The sequence below is a fragment of the Entelurus aequoreus genome, linkage group LG15, assembly GCF_033978785.1.
Source record: "Entelurus aequoreus isolate RoL-2023_Sb linkage group LG15, RoL_Eaeq_v1.1, whole genome shotgun sequence".
NCBI lineage: Eukaryota > Metazoa > Chordata > Actinopteri > Syngnathiformes > Syngnathidae > Entelurus > Entelurus aequoreus.
Genome location: NC_084745.1, coordinates 9,066,985 through 9,090,487, shown reverse-complemented (window position 1 = coordinate 9,090,487; position 23,503 = coordinate 9,066,985). Strand labels below are relative to the sequence as shown.

General features: G+C 41.5%; 1 protein-coding gene across 3 annotated transcripts in view; it reads left to right on the top strand.

Annotated features, from left to right (window-relative positions):
* The window catches only part of LOC133629755 (vasoactive intestinal polypeptide receptor 2-like), a 48,972-nt gene that overhangs the window by 5,621 nt on the left and 19,848 nt on the right, over positions 1-23,503 (top strand). For all 3 annotated transcript variants that reach the window (XM_062020718.1, XM_062020719.1, XM_062020721.1), the window contains exons 2-4: positions 12,889-12,988; positions 13,083-13,190; positions 23,127-23,227. In XM_062020718.1, coding sequence (XP_061876702.1) covers positions 12,889-12,988; positions 13,083-13,190; positions 23,127-23,227 — 309 coding nt within the window. The remainder of the gene's footprint in view (positions 1-12,888; positions 12,989-13,082; positions 13,191-23,126; positions 23,228-23,503) is intronic.

Here is a 23,503-nt window from a genome sequence, read left to right as displayed (position 1 = left end):
TTCAGCAAGAAAAGAAAAAAAAGGAATCAGTTTTACTTGAAAGTGTTCCAAATATCTCCAGCTTCTTCAGTACAAAGACATCTGCTGAAAGCAATTCTATAAATGCTACTGCAAATTCAGCTAAGGTTAGCAATGCACCTGAGCTAGCATGTAGCTCCCAAGATCCTGAGACCACTACAAGTGTAGACACTGAACCAAATGCTTCTGATGCTTATGATTCAACCAATTCAGCAGTAGCCAGTTGCTCGGATGAATGTGAGGTCACTGCACCTCTGGACAGCATAGAAAATGAGCTGAATCTTTCTTCAACACCATCTACAGTGACAACTCTACCTAGTGATCCCGCTAAATGGGCTGAGACCCTCACTGAGTCAATGAAGGAAGTTCTTATTCAAAGAGGTGCAAAATCATTTCACAACCGTCACAGCCATTATCCAGCTTCTGTGAGGAACAGTGGGCTAGGAGGCAAAACCCGATGCCTAAACAATGAACATTTTACTTCACACTTGCCCAATGGACAACGAGTACAAAGAGAGTGGCTGATGTACTCTCCCTCTACTGGTAATGTTTACTGCTTTGCATGCAAACTGTTTTCCCCAAAAACGCATTCTTTTGTGACAGGCTATTGTGATTGGAAACACTCAGAAAGATTTGGTGAACATGAGCGAAGTGCTGAGCACATAACCTGCATGCAAGCAGTCTTGAACCGCGCCAAAGGTGCCACAGTTGATGCAGACCTGTTCAAACAGTTTCAGGCAGAGAGCAGCTATTGGAGGCAGGTGTTACAAAGAGTTGTTGCAGTCATTAAATTCCTTGCAGAAAGGGGCCTTGCATTTAGGGGTAAAAATGAATCGTTAGGGTCTCCTCTCAATGGGAACTACCTTGGTATTCTGGAGGTCCTGGCTGAATTTGATCCCTTTCTAAAGGATCACATCAGAAAGTTTGGGCAGATGGGTCGAGGTAATACCTCATATCTGTCCTCCACCATTTGTGAGGAATTCATTGAATTGATGGGTGCAAAAACCAAACAGGCTATAGCAGATGAACTGCAAGCAAGCAAATACTACTCTATCATTGTGGATTCAACCCCAGATTTATCTCATGTGGACCAATTGACATTCATATTCCGTTTTGTTAGCAAAGAGGGCAGTGTTGTTGAACGCTTTGTGGGTTTTGAGCCCATTACTAGCCATACAGGTGAAAGTTTGGCTAACTGTGTCATGTCTGTGTTGGAAAATCTAGGGTTAGAGCTGTCAAATTGCAGGGGGCAGGCTTATGATAATGCCAGCAACATGTCAGGGAGGTATAATGGGTTGCAGGCTCACTTAAAGAAAAGCAACCCATTAATACACTATATTCCATGTGCAGCTCACTCTTTGAATTTGGTGGGAGTCAACAGCATTGACAGATGTGGAAATGAAGTCTCTAAGTATTTTGACTTGATTCAGTCTATTTACAACTTCACAACTGCATCCACACACCGATGGGACAGGGTATTTGGCAATTCCAACATAGATCTCACACTTAAAGCTTTATCCAACACGCGTTGGAGTTGCCGTGCAGAATCTACCAAAGCACTGTGGCAGAACTACAGTAAAATAAAAGCAGCACTACAGGTTATTTCCACTGATGACACAGAGAAACGAGACACACGAACTGAAGCTGACAGTCTAGTGCGGAAGCTGGATTCACTTGAGATGGCCTTCATGGCAGGCTTTTGGGACACTGTTCTGTCCAGATTTCAGGCCACAAGTCTGCAACTTCAAAAAGCAGACATGGACCTTGGTACAGCAGTTAGATTGCTGGAATCTCTGCGCACCTTTGTTCTCTCCCAAAGAGATCTATTTGATCATTTTGAGCAGAAAGCCTTAAACATGTTGGGTGGCACCCCATCTTACAGGGCTGAACGGACGAGGAAACGTAAAAAGTTTGCTGATGAATCAGCATCCCCAGATGTTGTGCTTGAGGGAAGGCAACTGTTTCAAATAGAGACATTTATTGCCTCTATTGATCAACTGAGTTCAAGCCTTAATCACCGTCTGGAGGCCTACAAACATCTGAACAATTTGTTCAGTGTCCTTTTCTCTTTGGATACAGAGTCCAATGCTTCAGTCCTTCACAAGGCCAAGATTCTCACTGAATCATACCCATCTGACCTCAATGAAAGTCTTGGACAGGAGCTTATACAGTTCAAATCTTTTATACAGCTCAACAACACTGATGAGGAGAGGACCCCTTCAGGACTGCTCAAAACAATAATACATTTTGGACTACAGCCTACGTTTCCTAATACATACATTGTGCTACAGATTTTTCTCCCTCTACCGGTCAGTAACTGTGAGGGAGAACGCTCATTCTCTCTTTTGTCAAGAGTAAAAAATGAGCTGCGCACAAGAATGACTCAGAAAAGATTAAATGCGTTATCTCTAATGGCAATTGAGAGTGAGCTGACAAGAGAGTTGGACTTCAATGATGTGGTGGATGATTTTGCAAAATTGAAAGCACGAAAGAAACCCCTTGCTTAAAGGTGCACTGTGTAAGATTTTTAGGTTATTTCCAGAATTCACCCATTCACTAATGTTAGGCTACCTGTTTTCATGAATACTTACCACCACCATAAAATTCTAAGTATCCATTATGACTTGGAGAATTGCACTTTTGCCATTTCTGGGAAGTGTCACCTGGATTGTGAAGATAGGATTGACTTTAGGCAGAAGCTTGGTGCTTTCTCTGGCAAACTGAACCTCAAGCTTCATTCTCTGCAGCTTTGCATTCTTGTGCAGACTTTCATCCACAAGGAACTTTTCAACTTCCCCACTATCGTGAAGGGGCCATCAAAAGATTTCAGTGTGTCCAGCATGTCTAGTCTCTTACTCTCCTTTCTTTGAGCCATCTCTTGTTTCTCATCTGCCCTACTCTCGAATTTTGCCTTCATGAATTTACTCCAGTTGAGTTCAACCTCCCTTTTTGCTTGTGCTGCTGCCTTGAAACCTCTGAAGCTCCTGGCTCTTCTGTAAAATTATTGACCTATTGACTGCGTTCAGTGTGCCCAACTTCTTCAGTTTGTAGTCCACCTTGCCACATTGTCTCTCCATCCCAATGTTGTGCACAGGGGTGCCATCAATGTTACTAGCCTGTTCACTGACAGGGTCCATTGGGAAGGTCTCCTCATCCATCCTCTGCCTGGCCAGGACAGTCTTCAGATGGGGCAGCATGAGATCTGTCAGCTGCTTCACTTCATCCAAGTATTCGGCAGCCACGTCTGACACTGAGTTCAGGACATGTCCAGTGCCTGTCCAGCCACTATAGCATTCTTGGAAATGGGCTATCTTGACCTGCATGCAGCCCTTGTACCATGAACTGGCCTACACCTTTCTTTGTGGTGCTCTCCGATGCATGTTATCATTTTACCTTTCTCCTTCTCCTCAAGCTTAACCACAAATAGATACAGACTTTGAGCCTCAATTTGCTGCACAGCTGCCGTTATGCCAATGTGTTTTCCTAAGATATTATTTTATTTTTAATGATAGAAGGGAGGAAAAGGGGGCAAAAATCATGTCCGATTTAGTTTTTTGGGTGGGTTGGGGGGTTTATTTCATGATAGCTACCAACTTCCAATACATAATATCTCTCAAATGACCCAATGCACCATCACTGAAGTGGGCGTAATCATTTTCAAAAATGTTTATTTTTAGGCCATTTATCCCCTCCCCCTGTGTCTGTGTGAAACCTGTGCTTGTCAGTGTCTGTGTGGTATACCTAATAGTGTGTGTGCAGTATGTGCACTCTTCTGTACAGTACAGTGTGCATGTCTGTTCACAGTATACAGTATTTCTTGCATAGTGCGTGCGTGTGTGTGCGCCCACACGCGCGGGGGGTTGAGGGGCCAAGACCATGTCAGGCCCAGGGGGCCAAAATTTCTTAATCCGCCCCTGAGTAGAAGTCGTATTTTTTGGGGAAATGTATTTGATAAAAGCCAACACCAAGAATATCCAATCCAATCCACTTTATTTATATAGCACATTTACACAACAAGAATGTTTCCAAAGTGCTGCACAGCCATGTTAAAAACAATATTAAAAGCGATATTAAAAACAATATTAAAAACAATATTATGCTACACCAATGACTGAATAAAAACAAAGAATAAATGAATAGAAAACCAATACAGAGACAATATAAAAAATAAATATGATTAAAAACGATTTTAAAGGGTAAAACCAATTAAAACAGTAAAATAGACATCAAAATGTATAACCCTAACCCTAACCACACAGGACAACAGAGGACAGAAGACCACACAACTCACGTAGTGTTAAAAGCCAAAGAATAAAAGTGGGTCTTAAGACGAGACTTAAAACACTCCACTGTGGGAGCAGTTTGAACATGGAGGGGCAGAGTGTTCCAGAGCTTAGGGCCGACCACAGAGAAGGCCCTGTCTCCCCTGGTTTGTCTAAGAATAGACATTTGAAAGGCAATTTCAAATAAATAAAGAATAGTGAACAACAGGCTGAATAAGTGTACGTTATATGAGGCATAAATAACCAACTGAGAACGTGCCTGGTATGTTAACGTAACATATTATGGTAAGAGTCATTCAAATAACTATAACATATAGAACATGCTATACGTTTACCAAACAATCTGTCACTCCTAATCGCTAAATCCCATGAAATCTTATACGTCTAGTCTCTTACGTGAATGAGCTAAATAATATTATTTGATATAAAGGTAATGTGTTAATAATTTCACACATAAGTCGCTCCTGAGTATAAGTCGCACCCCCGGCCAAACTATGAAAAAAACTGCGACTTATAGTCTGAAAAATACGGTAATCGGAATGAGATAGAAGATAATGAAGCAGGTACACTACCGTTCAAAAGTTTGGGGTCACATTGAAATGTCCTTATTTCTGAAGGAAAAGCACTGTACTTTTCAATGAAGATAACTTTAAACTAGTCTTAACTTTAAAGAAATACACTCTATACATTGCTAATGTGGTAAATGACTATTCTAGCTGCAAATGTCTGGTTTTTAGTGCAATATCTACATAGGTGTATAGAGGCCCATTTCCAGCAACTATCACTCCAGTGTTCTAATGGTACAATGTGTTTGCTCATTGGCTCAGAAGGCTAATTGATGATTAGAAAACCCTTGTGCAATCATGTTCACACATCTGAAAACAGTTCAGCTCGTTACAGAAGCTACAAAACTGACCTACCTTTGAGCAGATGGAGTTTCTGGAGCATCACATTTGTGGGGTCAATTAAACGCTCAAAATGGCCAGAAAAAGAGAACTTTCATCTGAAACTCGACAGTCTATTCTTGTTCTTAGAAATGAAGGCTATTCCACAAAATTGTTTGGGTGACCCCAAACTTTTGAACAGTAGTGTATATTAAAGGGTACGTGCACTTTTTTTTTTTTACTTTGACAATCGTTCACAATCAATATGAAAGACATGATGGATTTTTATTTTTGCATTCTAAATATTCAATACATTTGATCAAAAGTCCGCTTACAATGGTGCCTATGGGTGCTTTTCAATTCCGCCTAATTTAATAAAGCCCCTAAAAAAACATCCAACCACCTCCATTAGGGTTTTATATACATTATGTAGGTATATATGTCATGTAGTAACATTTCATATTTACGTATTTTGTAGTAACTTTACCGCCTTCCTCCTGCATGAGGTCAGTCATTGTCTCATCTGCATCCTCACCTTCTCATTTCGTGCATGACGTCACTTTCTCATCTCCTTCCTTCTTTCCAAGTACTTTAACATCTCAAGGAAAGTTATTTTGTAACGAGTGCATCATGGTCTCATTTGTGTATATGTTGTTAAGATATCGTCTCCCATCTCAAGGAATGATTCTTACAAGGACCTACTACCATGAATCAATTTAAGTGGACCCCGACTTAAACAAGTTGAAAAACGTATTCGGGTGTTACCATTTAGTGGTCAATTGTACGGAATATGTACTGTACTGTGCAATCTACTAATAAAAGTTTCAATCAATCAATCAATCAATACTTTTTCTCATAAGACTTTTATTTTTTTTACTTTGGCAATCGTTTACAATCAATATGAAAGACGTGACGACGGATGGATTGTAAATATTAAATACATTTGATCAAAAGTCCGCTTACAATGGAGCCTATGGGAGCTTTTCAATTCTGCCTATAAAGCCCCTAAAACATCCAATCACCTCCTTTAGGGTTTTATATGCATTATGTAGTAACAAGCACATTTATAATAACATTTAATATTTACGTATTTTAAGCATACGCGACGCATTAATTTCATAAACGCATCACATTTGCTTTTTTTCTACTGCAGACTTCATGAGAGCCAACAAACATAATAAAACATCACTGCCGCCTGCTAGGATGTTCATATATTCCCATTTAGATGAAACATGTCTCATAATCCTCACGAAGAAACGGAGTGGGGGGACCAAGTGTCGTTTTCGTGTCGTTCTCACCATTTCTGGGTCCTAAATGGCTGTCAAAATGTACCAACTTGTCGGAATACGTCCTCAGACTTCTTCTGTCCAGGTGAGATGCATGATTTATGATCTAGAATAAACTTACAGGGAGCAAGGAAGCGAGGTAGCAGCAGACCACTCGATGATGTAAACACAGGGACAGTGTTGGCGCTAGGAATGTTCAAAATGGGGTCCCAGGGACCCCATCAAGTCATAAAAATGGGGTCTCAATTTTTTGTTATTGTTTTGAAAACAGGTTATATCTCGTTATATCTGTTCTATCTCGTTATATCAATCGGAGTGTTGCTGGTTACTGGGGTTCAATTCCCACCTTCTACCTTCCTAGTCACGTCCGTTGTGTCCTTGGGCAAGACACTTCACCCTTTGTCTCTGATGGCTGCTGGTTAGCGCCTTGCATGGCAGCTCCCGCCATCAGTGTGTGAATGTGTGTGTGAATGGGTGAATGTGGAAATACTGTCAAAGCGGTTTGAGTACCTTGAAGGTAGAAAAGCGCTATACAAGTATAACCCATTTATCATTTATTTATTTACATTCTACATTGTGTTTTGGAAAAAGGTTGTCATAAACGTTACTTAATTCATTAAAAAAAATACTACAAAAGAAAACACATTTTTATGCATATGTAAATGTATTCAGTTATAAACATTCATCCACTTAATTATTTCCTTCATGGATCTAAACTTTACTGCTACCGCCCCAAAATCAAAGATCTGTGGCTGACGAGGACCACTTACACATCTCATCTCTACATATTTTACTAGAATACCCTTATGGGCATCACATATATCAAAATCAAGTACCTACTGTACTGTTTACTTGTTGAAATACCCTTTTTAGAGCTAATATCTACCCAAACGACCACTTTGCTACTGCCAAAAATTGATTTGAAGGGTATTTCAACAAGTAAACAGTACAGTAGGTACTCGATTTTGATATATGTAAAGAGGGCTGCAACAACAAATCGATTATAAAAATAGTTGCCGATTAATTTAGTCATCGATTCGTTGGATCTATGCTATGCGCATGCGCAGAGGTTTATTTAATTATTTATTTATTTATTTATTTTTTTTTTTTTTTTAAATAAACCTTTATTTATAAACTGCAACATGTACAAACAGCTGAGAAACAATAATCAAAATAAGTATGGTGCCAGTATGCTGTTTTTTTTTCAATAAAATACTGGAAAGGATAGAAATGTAGTTTGTCTCTTTTATCCGATTATTAATCGATTAATCGAAGTAATAATCGACAGATTAATCGATTATCAAATTAATCGTTAGTTGCAGCCCTATATGTAATGCTCATAAGGGTATTCTAGTCAAATATCTGTGTGTAAATATGCGATGTGTAAATATCAAAATATTACGTTGAATCACTTTTTGTGTGGGAATATTACATTTAATGAAAATTTGACATAAATGAATACATCCAAACACTTTATAAATATTTATTATGTGCAAGAAGAAGTTAAAAATATATGTACCAAACAAGAAAGAGGTCTCGTCACATTAAATGTCAATACCACAGGAATGGCAAACTCTCATTTTCCAGACACGATAAATGCTTAAATAATGTCAAACATGTAGCCTTGCAATAACTAGGAAGATAAAGTGTTAGTCTCACACCTAGTAATCCGCTGTGGACAGACCAAGCCAAGCAATGCAGGTTTAGCCAGCGGTGCGCGCTCCCGCGAAGGAAATCTATTTTTGGCGGGCAATCACATTTTGGCACAACACCGGCAAATATAAACAAAACACCGGCGGAAAGCGATAATCGATAAAAAAAAACAAGCAAACCTGAGCTTTGACCCGGAAAAGGCAGGGTTGTTAAAAAAAAAAAAAAAAAAAATCCGCGTCCCCAGGACGCGCAGACTTCCGGAAATGCGTGTCCTTTCTGATTTCAATGCGTAAAAAGACACAAAAAGTGTGTTAATGCCATCATTGTAGAGAGGCACGGAAGAATTTCGTTCTTATCTGTACTGTAAAGTTAAAATTTTAATGACAATAAAAAGGAAGTTTAAGTCTAAGAGATCACGGCGACCGAGCTGAATCACTGCGCCGCTATAAATAGTTTGTCTGCGTTAGCGCTTATAATAACAATATCACTACCGTATTTTTATGACTATAAGTCGCAGTTTTTTTCATAGTTTGGCCGGGGGTGCGACTTATACTCAGGAGCGACTTATGTGTGAAATTATTAACACATTACCGTAAAATATCAAATAATATTATTTAGCTCATTCACGTAAGAGACTAGACCAGTGGTTCTTAACCTTGTTGGACGTACCGAACCCCACCGGATTTATATGCACATTCACTGAACCCTTCTTTAGTGAAAAATAAAATGTTTTTTTTTTTCAAATTCAAGACAAAGTTATATGTTTTTTTTACTGGTGCTCAAAATGAACCATGAACATCACCTTGTTCAAAGAACAAAATCAACACAGTGCATAAACTCACAACAAATTACACACCTGAAAATTAGTGTGACTTCTGCTGTTGCCTTATCCGTAATACGACGATAGGGAGAAGTTTTTATTTACACGATGAGTCGGGAGAAGTTTTTATTTACACGATGAGTCGGGTGTGTCTTGACCTCCGCGGCGGAGGCTCCACCGAACCCCTGAGGCCGACTCACCGAACCCCTGGGGTTCGATCGAACCCAGGTTAAGAACCACTGGACTAGACGTATAAGATTTCATGGGATTTAGCGATTAGGAGTGACAGATTGTTTGGTAAACGTATAGCATGTTCTATATGTTATAGTTATTTGAATGACTCTTACCATAATATGTCACGTTAACATACCAGGCACGTTCTCAGTTGGTTATTTATGCCTCATATAACGTACACTTATTCAGCCTGTTGTTCACTATTCTTTATTTATTTTAAATTGCCTTTCAAATGTCTATTCTTGGTGTTGGCTTTTATCAAATACATTTCCCCCAAAAATGCAACTTTTACTCCAGTGCGACTTATATATGTTTTTTTCCTTCTTTATTATGCATTTTTGGCCGGTGCGACTTATACTCCAAAAAATATGGTACTACTTGGTTAATATTCAAGTCACGAAATGAAAATGGAGTACTGTTGGCGCTTTTTGAATGGTTATTTATCGGATTTTAAGGGCGGAAAAATGGAGCTCCCAATGGCTCCGCTGTAAGCAAGTTTTTATTTACAAGTTGGAATGCATAAAAAAAACCCAATCAGTTCCTTTTGGGGGGGGGGGGGGGGGGGGGGGCTGGCAGAAAATAAATAAACCTCCTTTTGAGGGGGGGGGGCGTGAAAATTAAGTCTCCAAAAAAATTTAACGGAGCAAGTCCCAAACAGCTCGTTAAAGGCCTACTGAAATGACATATTTTTATTTAAACAGGGATAGCAGATCCATTCTATGTGTCATACTTGATCATTTCGCGATATTGCCATATTTTTGCTGAAAGGATTTAGTAGAGAACATCGACGATAAAGTTCACAACTTTTGGTCGCTGATAAAAAAAGCCTTGCCTGTACCGGAAGTAGCGTGATGTCACCTTGCTAAAAAAGCAAGGTGCTTATATCCTCCATTACAGAGCTTCAGTACGCAGATGACAAATGCTCTTGTTGCTCATTCTGAGTTGGACCTCCAGAACATCATGGATGCTTTTGCCAGAGCGTACCGACTCCTGGGACTTGACATCAACATAAAGAAGACTCAGATCCTGTACCAACCGGCCCCTGACACACCCTACCAACCCTCCACAATTTATGTGGACAACAACATCTTGGAAAACGTGGAGCATTTCGCTTATCTTGGCAGTCTTCTTTCAACGAGAGCTGTCATCGATGCCGAGATCCACCACCGCATAGGTTGTGCCAGCGCAGCTTTTGCTAAGCTCAAGAAAATAGTTTTTGGGAATCGGGTCATCCAGACCAACATCAAGCTTCTCGTATATAAAGCTGTAGTTCTGCCCACTCTGCTCTACGGGGCTGATAGTTGGACCACCTACAGCAGACACCTGAAGGCTCTGGAGCAGCACCACCAGCGATGTCTCCGCAAGATCCTCAGGATCAGCTGGGAAGATAGGCGTACCAACATTAGTGTTCTGAAGGAAGCTAACATCACTACAAATGTCATTCGGCACCAGCTGCGATGGACAGGTCATGTAATTCGCATGCCAGACAGTCGCCTTCCAAAACAGATGTTGTACAGACAACTGACGGAAGGACAACGCACCCAAGGGGGGCAGAAGAAGCGGTTTAAAGATAACCTCAAAATCCACCTGAGGAAATGCTGCTTCAACCTCAACACCTGGGAGGATGCTGCCCACCAGAGGGTTTTGTGGAGCAGGATGGTCCATGAAGGCACAGCACAATTAGAAAAGGACCTCCACCGTGCCGCGGAAACCAGGAGGCAACAAAGAAGGGAGAGATCCACTACCAAAACAGCTCCTCAGACCACCACCACAACCACCACTACTACCACGACAATCACGCACATATGCCCCCACTGCAATAGAGTCCGTGGATCACGGATTGGCCTCTACAGCCACCTGAGGACCCACAGATGACCAGACTCACCAACGGGAGGACTATCATACTCGCTTCGAGTGATCGCCAATGAATGAGCGTGACGTCACAGGTTGAAAGGCGTCTCACATATTGTTTACACCAGCAGCGAGAGCGATTTGGACCGAGAAAGCCAGGATGAAAGATTTGTGGATGAGGAACACGTGAGAGTGATGAGGAACACGTGAGAGGAACTAGAGTGCAGTGCAGGACGCATCTTTTTTCGCTCTGACCGTAACTTAGGTACAAGGGCTCACTGGATTCCACACTCTCTCCTTTTTCTATTGTGGATCACAAATTTGTATTTTAAACCACCTCGGATACTATATCCTCTTGAAAATGAGAGATGAGAACGCGAAATGGACATTCACAGTGACTTTTATCTCCACGACAATACATCGGCGAAACACTTTAGCTACGGAGCTAACGTGATAGCATCGGGCTTAACTGCATATAAAAACAAAAGAAATAAACCCCTGACTGAAAGGATAGACCAAAGATCAACAATACTATTAAACCATGGACCTGTAACTACACGGTTAATGCTTTCCAGCCTGGCGAAGCTTAACAATGCTGTTGCTAACAACGCCATTGAAGTTAACTTAGTAGCGGGACCTCACAGAGCTATGCTAAAAACATTAGCTATCCACCTACGCCAGCCAGCCCTCATCTGCTCATCAACACCTGTGCTCACCTGCGTTCCAGCGATCGACGGCGAGACGAAGGACTTCACCCGATCACCGATGCGGTCGGCGGCTAGCGGCGGCTAGCGCGTCTGCTATCCACCTCAAAGTCCTCCTGTTTGTGTTGCTGCAGCCAGCCGCTAATACACCGATCCCACCTACAACTTTCTTCTTTGCAGTCTCCATTGTTCATTAAACAAACTGCAAAAGATTCACCAACACAGATGTCCAGAATACTGTGGAATTTTGAGATGAAAACAGAGCTTTTTGTATTGGATTCAATGGTGTCCGAATACTTCCGCTTCAACGATTGACGTCACGCGCATACGTCATCATACATAGACGTTTTCAACCGGAAGTTTAGCTGGAAATTTAAAATTGCAGTTTATAAGTTAACCCGGCCGTATTGGCATGTGTTGCAATGTTAAGATTTCATCATTGATATATAAACTATCAGACTGCGTGGTCGGTAGTAGTGGCTTTCAGTAGGCCTTTAACTGCAGTGCTTCTTAAACAGTGAGGGCGAGCTCCCCCCCGCTCCCGCCCCCAATGGTATAATAGCATCTTTAGTGTTAGTAAAAAAACTATATTGAAAAATACAGATGAAAGAAAAAAAATCTTCAGGGGGGTCGTGAAAAACATTCCATCCCTTGGGGGGGCCTGACAGAAAATAATTGGGAAGCGCTGCGTTAAAGCAATGTTAGTGCTTCTAGTTAATGTTTGCTCCACTTTATCTTCACGCTGGCTGCTAAAACTTTATCATTTCAAGTGTCCACCAACCAACTGTTTACACACACACACACACACACATGAATGGTGGGTTAAACACACTGACAGGCCTTAACTGCTGTCGAGTGTTGGTGGAAACACACACTGAAAGTTGACGTACTAACAAAAAAAATGCATAGATTTCTTGCAAGAGTCAATTCATGTGATAAAAGTGTAACATCTGCTGCGTCTCCAAAGTAACTTTTTATTGTGAAACATGGAAACACACACACACACACACACACACACACACACACACGTGAACTTTAGTCCACAAAGCTGCGTTTATCAAAGTGAACTTTTGACTGTAGCAGGCGTCAATGTCTTTCTGGCCGGGAGGTGAAAACGTCACTTTCCAAATATTTATTTCCTCCCGTCGCCGACAGGCTGATGGAAGGTTTCCTCACTGCCACTTCGCCTGGGAGATGAAGCGAGCCAGCGACGAGTGTCACGCTCGCCTGCAGAGGCTCACAGCGCCCCCCTCAGGTGCACCTCGCCGTCACCTGTTGCAGCCAAATGATACCAGTAATAATAATAATAATAATAATATTAATAATGATTGTCCTCTGTGACGCTACAGGATGTGACGGCGAGTGGGACAACGTTTCGTGTTGGGACAGCGCGGCGGTTGGCGAAGTGGTGACCCTCCCCTGCCCGTCGCCTCTCCTGCACTTGTTTGGAAAGAACGGCAAGTCAGAACGCACACACCAGCAATGTTCCCTCTAATTGTTCATGTGTGAGCAAAGGCAAAAACTCCCTGAGCATTCAGTGGAGCCCATGTGAGCGACATCAGACGTGCACACTGTGGCTACACCAGCAGCACACCTGGCCCAAACCTGACTAAATAACAAGTTCCATCTCCATCCGTTTTCTACCGCTTGTCCCTTTCGGGGTCGCGGGGGGTGCTGGAGCCTATCTCAGCTGCATTCGACCCTGGACAAGTCCCCACCTCATCGCAGGGCCAACACAGATAGACAGACAACATTCTCTTATTATTATAATCAAATAACAGCAGTCATTTCCATTTCTAATATAAGTGTTTAGGCCCACTTACAATGACAATAACAACAAATATTGTTTTTCATGAACTGTGTACTTGTATTGTTTGTCTGGGTGGAGGTCCTGCTTTGGAAATAGTTTGTAGCCCTTTCAGACATTTCATTTAGTTCCCATTAAAACATTCACATGTTGCACAATGAGATGTAAGCAGGGGATCATGTGTACATGCCTGCAACTTCCTGTTTGTAAAAAATATATTTTTATTAGTATTTAATTAATGTACTAACAGCATTTCATGATTAATATTTATAAATTAAGATTCCTAATAAATGACACTAGAATAAGCACACATTTGATTGGTAAATGATAGTATAACGACCTGGAATGACACTTTATGTGTGGAGTTGGAGTTGTCCGACTTTTTGTGTGGCTGTAAACGCATCACTGGCTAAGTGCCATATGTGCATGTGTTGGCGCAAGTGAGAAAGAGCGAGCGGCTGCTCAAAGTTGCTTTTGGTCTGGTTTGTACTGCAGAAAATGACCAGTTTTGCTAGATAACATTTTTTTTACTAATGTTTTGGTGATGTGTTTGTGGCCGACAACAAAGAGTTTTGCTCAGTAAAGTGATGGATGGAATTCATGTCCTCGAAGCGTCTCGACAGACGTTACAATATTTGAACAATGATGACGGAAACTGTTTTCTCTGTCGTGTCCGTGTGTCCAAAATTGTTATGCGCTTAATTTTTTATTTGATTTTGTGCGCGGCATAGATTTGCCGTGCGCAGAGGACGCTTGAGCAGTGCGCAATTGCACAGGCGCGCACCTTAGAGGGAACGTTGCACACGAGTGTTCCTTTGTTAGCTGGGAGCTAGCTAGCTGCAGTTAGCAGCTCGTCATTAAGTGTTAGCTTCCTGACTGCAAAATTGCCTCACAGTGCAGCCGGAACGTATCCACTTTTGCCCCATTTTGTTATGTTACATCCTTATTTCCAAATGGAATAAATTCATGTTTGTCCTCAAAATTCTACACACCATACCCCATAATGACAATGTGAACGTTTTTTTTAATTTTCTTTAGTGAATATATTAAAACAAAAAAATGACATGTACATAAATTTTAACCGCATTTACTCAATACTTTGTTGATGCACCTTTGGCAGCAATTACAGCCTCAAGTCTCTTTGAACACGATGCCACAAGCTCGGCACACCTATCTTCGGGCAGTTTCACCCATTCTTCATCAGATCGGATGGGCAGCGATGGTTTTCATACAGGATGTCTCTGTACATTGCTGCATTCATATTTCCCTCTATCCTGACTAGTCTCCCAGTTCCTGCCGCTGAAAACCATCCCCACAGGATGATGCCGCCACCACCACGCTTCACTGTAGGGATGATATTGGCCTGGTGATGGTCTCCTCCAAACATGACGCCTGGCATTCATGCCAAAGACTTCAATCTTTGTCTCGACAGACCAGAGAATTGAGTTTCTCATGGTCTGGGAGTCTTTCAGGTGCATGTTGGCAAACTTTTAACTAAGAAATGGCTTCCGTCTGGCCTGATTGGTGGTTTGCTGCAGTGAGATCATGGATGAAAACCAACGCTCCCCACCCAACTTGATATAGATTGAGAGGTGCTGCAAAGAGGAATGGGTGAAGCTGCCCAAATATAGGTGTGCCAAGGCTGTGGCATCATATTCAAAAAGACTTGAGATAGGGCTGGGCGATATGGCCTTTTATTAATATCTGGATATTTTTAAGCCATGTCACGATACACGATATATATTGCGATATTTTGCTTTAGCCTTGAATGAACACTTGATGCATATAATCACAGCAGTATGATGATTCTATGTGTCTACATTAAAACATTCTTCTTCATACTGCATTAATATATGCTCATTTTAAACTTTCACGGAGAGAGGGAAATCACAACTAAAAGTGTATTTATTAAACAGTTATTAAGCAGTGGCACAAACATTCATGTCATTTCCAAAACAGAAAGTGCAAGATTGTCAGAGACATTTTAAAACAAGCTATTAGTGCACTTTTGTGCATGATGTCACTAAGATGACATATCAAAACAACACTAAATTAAAGTGCACTTTTTGTACAGAACGCCACTACAATAGTTTAAAACAAATAAAGTGCACTTTTGTGCATGATGTCACACAAGATATGTCAATAAGTGTCAAATAAAAATGAGTTGCATAATAGGAAATTAAATAGTGTATGTCCTTCGCTATGTGGTAGGTTCCTGCGGACGTTATCTCCTTCTGTTGTTGACTATTTTTTCATACAGTGTTGATGTGGAAATGGTTGCTTGGACATTTTGTTGGGTGTGGCACCAGCCGGAGATGTTGACATGCAGAGTTTCAAACACTCCTCATTCTCTAGTGGGTGACTTTTCAAATGATCCTACGAATTAGCAGTAATGCTACTTTTTGTAGCAACGCTTTTTCCGCATACTTGACATATTACGGTTGTCTGTTCGACATATTCCCACTTGAAGCCAAACCACCGCCAGACGATGTTTTTCTTGGGAATTAATTCTTCCTTCATTTGTTACCAGATTCACACCCTCTCTCTCTCGTATTACCACTCGCACCACTCTGCTAGCATCACAGCTAACGTTACCATGTCGCTACCTCTCTGCTCGGCAAGGGCGTATGACTTTGCACGCGTGACAGTATGTGACGTATGTAAGAAGGTGCGCTTGTTAACGTCTCTGTGAGAAGGAGAGACAAGAAAGAGTGAGAAGAGCCTGTAGTGTAATGCCCGCAGCTAAAAGCAACTGCGTGAGAACGTATACTCCAATATCACGATATAGTCATTTTCTATATCGCACAGAGACAAACCCGCGATATATCGAGTATATCGATATATCGCCCAGCCCTAGGGATGGCTATGTAAAACAAAAGTAAAACTGAACTGGCTACAAAGTCAACAAAAACAGAATGCTGGACGACAGCAAAAACTTACAGCGTGTGGAGCAAAGACGGCGTCCACAAAGCACATCCGTACATGACATGACAATCAACAGTGTACCCACAAAGAAGGATAGCGTACGCACAACTTCAATAGTCTTGATTGCGAAAACAAAGCAGGTGCGGGCAGTAGCACTCAAAGGAAGGCGTGAAGCTGCTACAGGAGAACACCAACAAAACAGGAAGGGTCACCAAAATAACAGCTCAAGACAGGAACTAAAATACTACACACAGGAAACAATGCCGACAAACCCGCGATATATCGAGTATATTCCATATATCGCCCAGCCCTAACATGAGGGTGTAATTGCTGCCAAAGGTGCATCAACAAAGTATTTAGCAAAGGCTGTGAATACTTATTTATGTGTCAGTTTTTGTGTTTTAATGAATTTGCAAAAATGTTCACGTTATGGGGTATTGTGTGTAGAATTTTGGGGACAAAAATTAATTTATTCCATTTTGAAATACCGCATTTTTCGGAGTATAAGTCGCTCCGGAGTATAAGTCGCACCAGCCGAAAATGCATAATAAAGAAGGAAAAAAACATATATAAGTCGCACTGGAGTATAAGTCGCATTTTTGGGGGAAATGTATTTGATAAAACCCAACACCAAGAATAGACATTTGAAAGGCAATTTAAAATAAATAACGAATAGTGAACAACAGGCTGAATAAGTGAACGTTATATGAGGCATAAATAACCAACTGAGAAGGTGCCTGGTATGTTAACGTAACATATTATGGTAAGAGTCATTCAAATAACTAGAACATATAGAACATGCTATACGTTTACCAAACAATCTGTCACTCCTGATCGCTAAATCCCATGAAATCTTATACGTCTAGTCTCTTACGTGAATGAGCTGAATAATATTATTTGATATTTTACGGTAATGTGTTAATAATTTCACACATAAGTTGCTCCCCCGGCCAAACTGAAAAAAACTGTGACTTATAGTCCGAAAAATACGGTAAGCCTGTAACAAAAGAAAATGTGTAAAAAGTAAAGGACCGTGAATACTCTCAAGAGGCACTGCATTTGATCAAATCAGGACAGTTTGCAACATGCCTAGAGGGCGCTAACTTCCAAAAGTGTGGCTTTAAGAAATGTAAACTACAATACACACGCATTAGCTTTGTTGTTGTCAGCTAATAATAGCAATGTGGCAAATTGTAGCTACCACCGTTGGCTTTCATTGAATTTATATTCTATCGAGGAATTGGAATTGGGGGTTATATCACCAAAAATTATTCCTGGGCGTGGCCACCGCTGCTGCTCACTGCTCCCCTCACCTCCCAGGGGGTGATCAAGTGCAGAGTCAAATGCAGAGAATAATTTCGCTATACCTCGTGTGTGTGTGACTATCATTGGTACTTTAACTTTAACTTTAACAGGTCTAAATATTGTTAGTTGCTTTTCTGGGTTTCTGGGACTTCTTTTGTGTATGTGCACGCACTCAGGGTGTGGAGGAGGCCGTGGTGAGTGACAGCCTGAACGCCAGACTTTCCATTTTTATTGAATATAACTTAAAATTCCGTCTGGAGCTCTGCCAGCTCTCCGTCAGTCCGCTATGTAGCCTTTTCTTTTCTTTGACAAATACAACAGGCTAACCTAGCATGATGTTGCTGTCCAAAGGGTGAGTGTAACGTTAGCATGTAGCTAAGCTAGCATTGCTAACATTTATGTCCACTCCTTATTGTTGCGTTGTGTGTGATATACATACTTGCCAACCTTGAGACCTACGAATTCGGGAGATGGCGGGGGGCGGGTTTGAGGTGGGTGAGGTTTGGTGGTAGCGGTGGGTGTATATTGTAGCATCCCGGAACAGTTAGTGCTGCAAGGGGTTCTGGGTATTTGTTCTGTTGTGTTACGGTGCGGATGTTCTCCCGAAATGTGTTTGTCATTCTTGTTTGGTGTGGGTTCACAGTGTGGCGCATATTTGTAACAGTGTTAAAGTTGTTTATATGGCAACCCTCAGTGTGACCTGTATGTCTGTTGATCAAGTATGCCTTGCATTCACTTATGTGTGTGTAAAAGCCACATATATTATGTGACTGGGCCGGCACGCTGTTTGTAAGGAGGAATATTAAACGTGACGACAGGTTGTAGAGGACGCTAAAGGCAGTGCCTTTAAGGCACGCCCACAATATTGTTGTCCGGGTGGAAATCTGGAGGGAGATTTTCGGGAGGGGCACTGAAATTTGTGAGTCTCCCGGGAAAATCGGGAGGGTTGGCAAGTATGGTGAAATATGACATCTGTTATGTTGCACCAGTGATTTTTCAAAATGTATAAAGTACATAATAGCGCTTCTAGAGTGCAAAAAGAGTTGGCATTAAATTCACACACAAAATGGCCACAGTAGGGATTTTAAAAGAGCTTTTAAATTGTCCAAATTTCAGTATCAAGGCACATTTCTGAACAACACACTTGACTCAGCTGGAGTAGGGCACGGCCTGCTTGAGGCCGCAGTCTGGGAATAAATCAAGTTGTTTACAAAAGCACGTTCGGCGAGCACGCTCTGCCAACGCTGAGACTTCCGATAAAGCACGAGCAGCGGCCAGATGTAAATATTTGCCTAGCTTGATGCTAGCCAGCTAGCTAACCTCAGACAAAAAAAGAAAAGTGTCACTCTTGATTGCGTTGCTCTAAAGCAGTGATTTTCAACCAGTGTGCCGTGAGATGTTGTCTAGTGTGCCGTGAGAAATGAAGCAACTTCACCTAATTGGTCCCGAAAAATACTTTTTGCAAATCAATAATCATAACAATGTTCCGTTGTGTAGTGCCTGTGCTGTGTAGAGCTTGGCAGGGTCATCTTGTAATACTCTATCAGTAGGTGGCAGCAGGTACTTCATTGCTTTGTAGAAGCCGGAAAGCGTCGAGGATGGTTTGTCGTGATCCCAGTATGCAGAGCACAGCGGTAGACAGCATGCAGGTAAAAAGGTATGTAACGCTTAAACCAAAAATGAACAAAAGGCAATTCCCGCTAGGATAAGGCACTGAAGCATAGGGATGGCTAGGGCTGGGCGATATGGCCTTTTATTAATATCTCGATATTTTTAGGCCATGTCACGATACACGATATATATCTGGATATTTTGCCTTAGCCTTGAATGAACACTTGATGCATATAATCACAGCAGTATGATGATTCTATGTGTCTACATTAAAACATTCTTCTTCATAATGCTTTAATATATGCTCATTTTAAACGTTCATGCAGTGAGGGAAATCACAACTAAGTCAATTTAGCAAAAGTGTATTTATTAAACAGTTATTAAGCAGTGGCACAAACATTCATGTAATTTCCAAACAGAAAGTGCAAAATTGTCAGACATTTTAAAACAAGGTATTAGTGCACTTTTGTGCATGATGTCACTAAGATGACATATCAAAACAACACTAAATTAAAGTGCACTTTTTGTACAGAACGCCACTACAATAGTTTAAAACAAATAAAGTGCACTTTTGTGCATGATGTCACACAAGATATTTCAATAAGTGTCAAATAAAAATGAGCTGCATAATAGGAAGTCAAATAGTGTATGTCCTTCGCTATGTGGTAGGTTCCTGCGGACGTTATCTCCTTCTGTTGTTGGCATTTTTTGTCATACGGTGTTGATGTGGAAATGTTTGCCTCGGCATTTTGATGGTGTGGCATCGAACGGGCGAAGTGGCTGGGGAGAGGGAAGTCTGGGTTTCCCTGCTTAGGCTGCTGCCCCCGCGACCCGACCTCGGATAAGCGGAAGAAGATGGATGGATGGATGGATGTATGGATGGATGGGCATCGAACGGAGACGTTGACATGCGGAGTAAGCACTCTTCATTCTCTAGCGGGTGACTTTTCAAATGATGCTACATATTAGCAGTAATGCTACTTTTTGTAGCAATGCTTTTCCCCCACACTTGACAAATTACGGTTGTCTGTTCGACATATTCCCACTTGAAGCCAAACCACCGCCAGACGATGGACCCCCTGCTGTTTTTCTTGGGAATTAATTATTCCTTCATTTGTTACCAGATTCGCACCTTCTTTCTCTCGTATTACCGCTCGCACCACTCCGCTAGCATCACACCTAACGTTACCCATGCTGCTACCCAGGGACGTGCACATGATTATAGAGGGGCGGGGGCAGGAATTTTTTTTTTGGTCCTTTACACAATATGGAAATTAATGTAAAATTAAATTTGCTAATAGGAAGCTAACTACTTAGCTGTGTGTCCTTTGTAGGTAAAAGTGATTGCCATTTCTTTTGTGTCAACAAATTATGGTCATAATGAGTTAATTCACATTATCATAGGCTTGGAAGACATGAAAAGCAACAAAACACTGGTTTATTATTAGGCTATTTATTGTTAAAGATAGGCACTTTAATATTGAACATTGAACAGTGCAACATGAACTTTGAAAAAAAATAATTTAAATTTAAAATTAAATACCCAAATGGAAAAAACTTCAATGTGAAAATCTGTCCTTCTTCCCTTAACTTGATGAAAACACCATCAAGTTGTAACTTATGGTCTTTCTCACTTAATGCTCAGACTAAACAACTGAAACGCAATACAGGGCCAAAAATATGGACCAGGGGCCAGTAGAGGACTGTATCCTTTCTTTTTTTGGCATTGTGCTGCAGGCATAATCAACATGAATCAAGTTTAAATACAGATGGCAATATTCCTAACAGATAACCTACATCTTATATCCCCAGAATGCTGAAATTATTATTATTATTAATAATAATAATAATAATTATTATTATTATCATTCTTCTTATTATTATTATTGTTATTATTATCATTATTATTATTATTATTATTTTGTTAACCCACACAGTAATAGCAAAGTCACAATAAACTTTATATCTAAAACTCTACTGTGAGAAAAATGTGATCCGCCGTAAACACAGTGCATTTTATTTTGAAAATGAACCCGGTGTTTTATTTTGTAATTTCTACACTACTTCCTGTCCCGCACGATCCGCTCTGCTCTGTGCGGACTTGATGTGCCGTGCTCAATTGATGCGCCGTGCTCCGACGTCCGGCAAAAACAGAAGCTGACACATTGAATAATAGAATAATACAGCGTTTTTCTGAAATATTACCCATATTAGATGCTGAATAAGTGGACGGCGAATAGACCATAACTCACAGGTTCAAGTTGCTCCACTGTCACGTCTCAGGGGCGCAGTTGGCTCTCTCTCCTCACTTACTCACTCACTCGCCCTCTCTCTCTCTCTCTGTCGGAAGCGGCAGGCTCAAACAACCCGGTATTACAAGAAAACGTGGAGTTTTTGTACCGCTGTTTTTTTTTTTAAATTTTTTTTTTACATCCCTGACAGGAATTTATTAATGTTGTTTAAAGAAAAAAAAAAAGAAAAAAAAACACACACACAGGCAGAGGGCACTTTTTAAGACGAGGCAAAAAAGGGCAGGGGCTCAAGCACCCATAGGGCCCTATGTGTGCACGTGCCTGCTGCTACCTCTCTGCTCCGCGAGGGCGTATACGTATGTGACGTATGACGTGACAGTATGTGACGTATGTAAGAAGGTGCGCTTGCTGTCTGTGAGAAGGACAGACAAGAAGGAGTGGGAAGAGCCTGTAGTGCAGTGGTTCTTAACCTGGGTTCGATCGAACCCTAGGGGTTCGGTGAGTCGGCCTCAGGGGTTCGGCGGACCCTCCGCCGCGGAGGTCGAGACACACCCGACTCATTGTGTAAATAAAAACTTCTCCCTATCGGCTTATTATGGATACGGCAACAGCAGAAGTCACACTGATTTGCAGGTGTGTAATTTGTTGTGAGTTCATGCACTGTGTTGGTTTTGTTGTTTGAACAAGGTGATGTTCATGCATGGTTCATGTTGTGCACCGGTAAAAAAAAACATATAACTAATATATATATATATATATATATATAATTTTTTTTCACTAAAGAAGGGTTCGGTGAATGCGCATATGAAACTGGTGGGGTTCGGTACCTCCAACAAGGTTAAGAACCACTGCTGTAGTGTAATGCTCGCAGCTAAAAGCAACTGCGTGAGAACGTATACTCCAATATCACGATATAGTCATTTTCTATATCGCACAGAGACAAACCCGCGATATATCGAGTATATCAATATAACGCCCAGCCCTAGGGATGGCTATGTAAAACAAAAGTAAAACTGAACTGGCTACAAAGTCAACAAAAACAGAATGCTGGACGACAGCAAAAACTTACAGCGTGTGGAGCAAAGACGGCGTCCACAAAGAACATCCGTACATGACATGACAATCAACAGTGTCCCCACAAAGAAGGATAGCGTACGCACAACTTAAATAGTCTTGATTGCGAAAACAAAGCAGGTGCGGGCAAGAGCACTCAAAAGAAGGCGTGAAGCTGATACAGGAGAACACCAACTGAACAGGAAGGGTCACCAAAATAACAGCGCAAGACAGGAACTAAAGCACTACACACAGGAAACAACAACAAACTCAAAATAAGGCACGACAAACTGGTGGAGTTTCATTTTTTAACCTTTTCTGCTGGTATTTCTCCATATTTTTTTAATGAAAAAAATGTGCCTTGGCTCAAAAAAGGTTGAAAAACACTGCTCTAAAGAAGTGATGCGACTGAACTTTGACCCCCCCCCTCGCCCCCGCAGGGACCCTGAGCAGGAAGTGCACACAGGAAGGTTGGTCGGACGTCTACCCCGTCATCGCCGTGGCCTGCTCGTCCAACACCACGGAGGACCAACCTGACCAGGTGAGCTGGTTTGTTGCCATGACGACCCCGCGCCACGTTTAAAACGCACTTACGATGCATGGGACATTTTTAGCGCTAGCCTTGATTCCAACATGGCCGCCGGGTAAAGCGCTCACTTCCTGTACGGCTGTGAAGGATGGCCGCCTGAGTAAACAGCGTGGCGCTAATGTAGGTCGGAGGTTTCTATGATGTCAACAAATACATTCTTACGCCATGTTGGATCGCATGATGAATTGACACACACACACACAGCTGGCATGTGAGCGTCTCCAGATC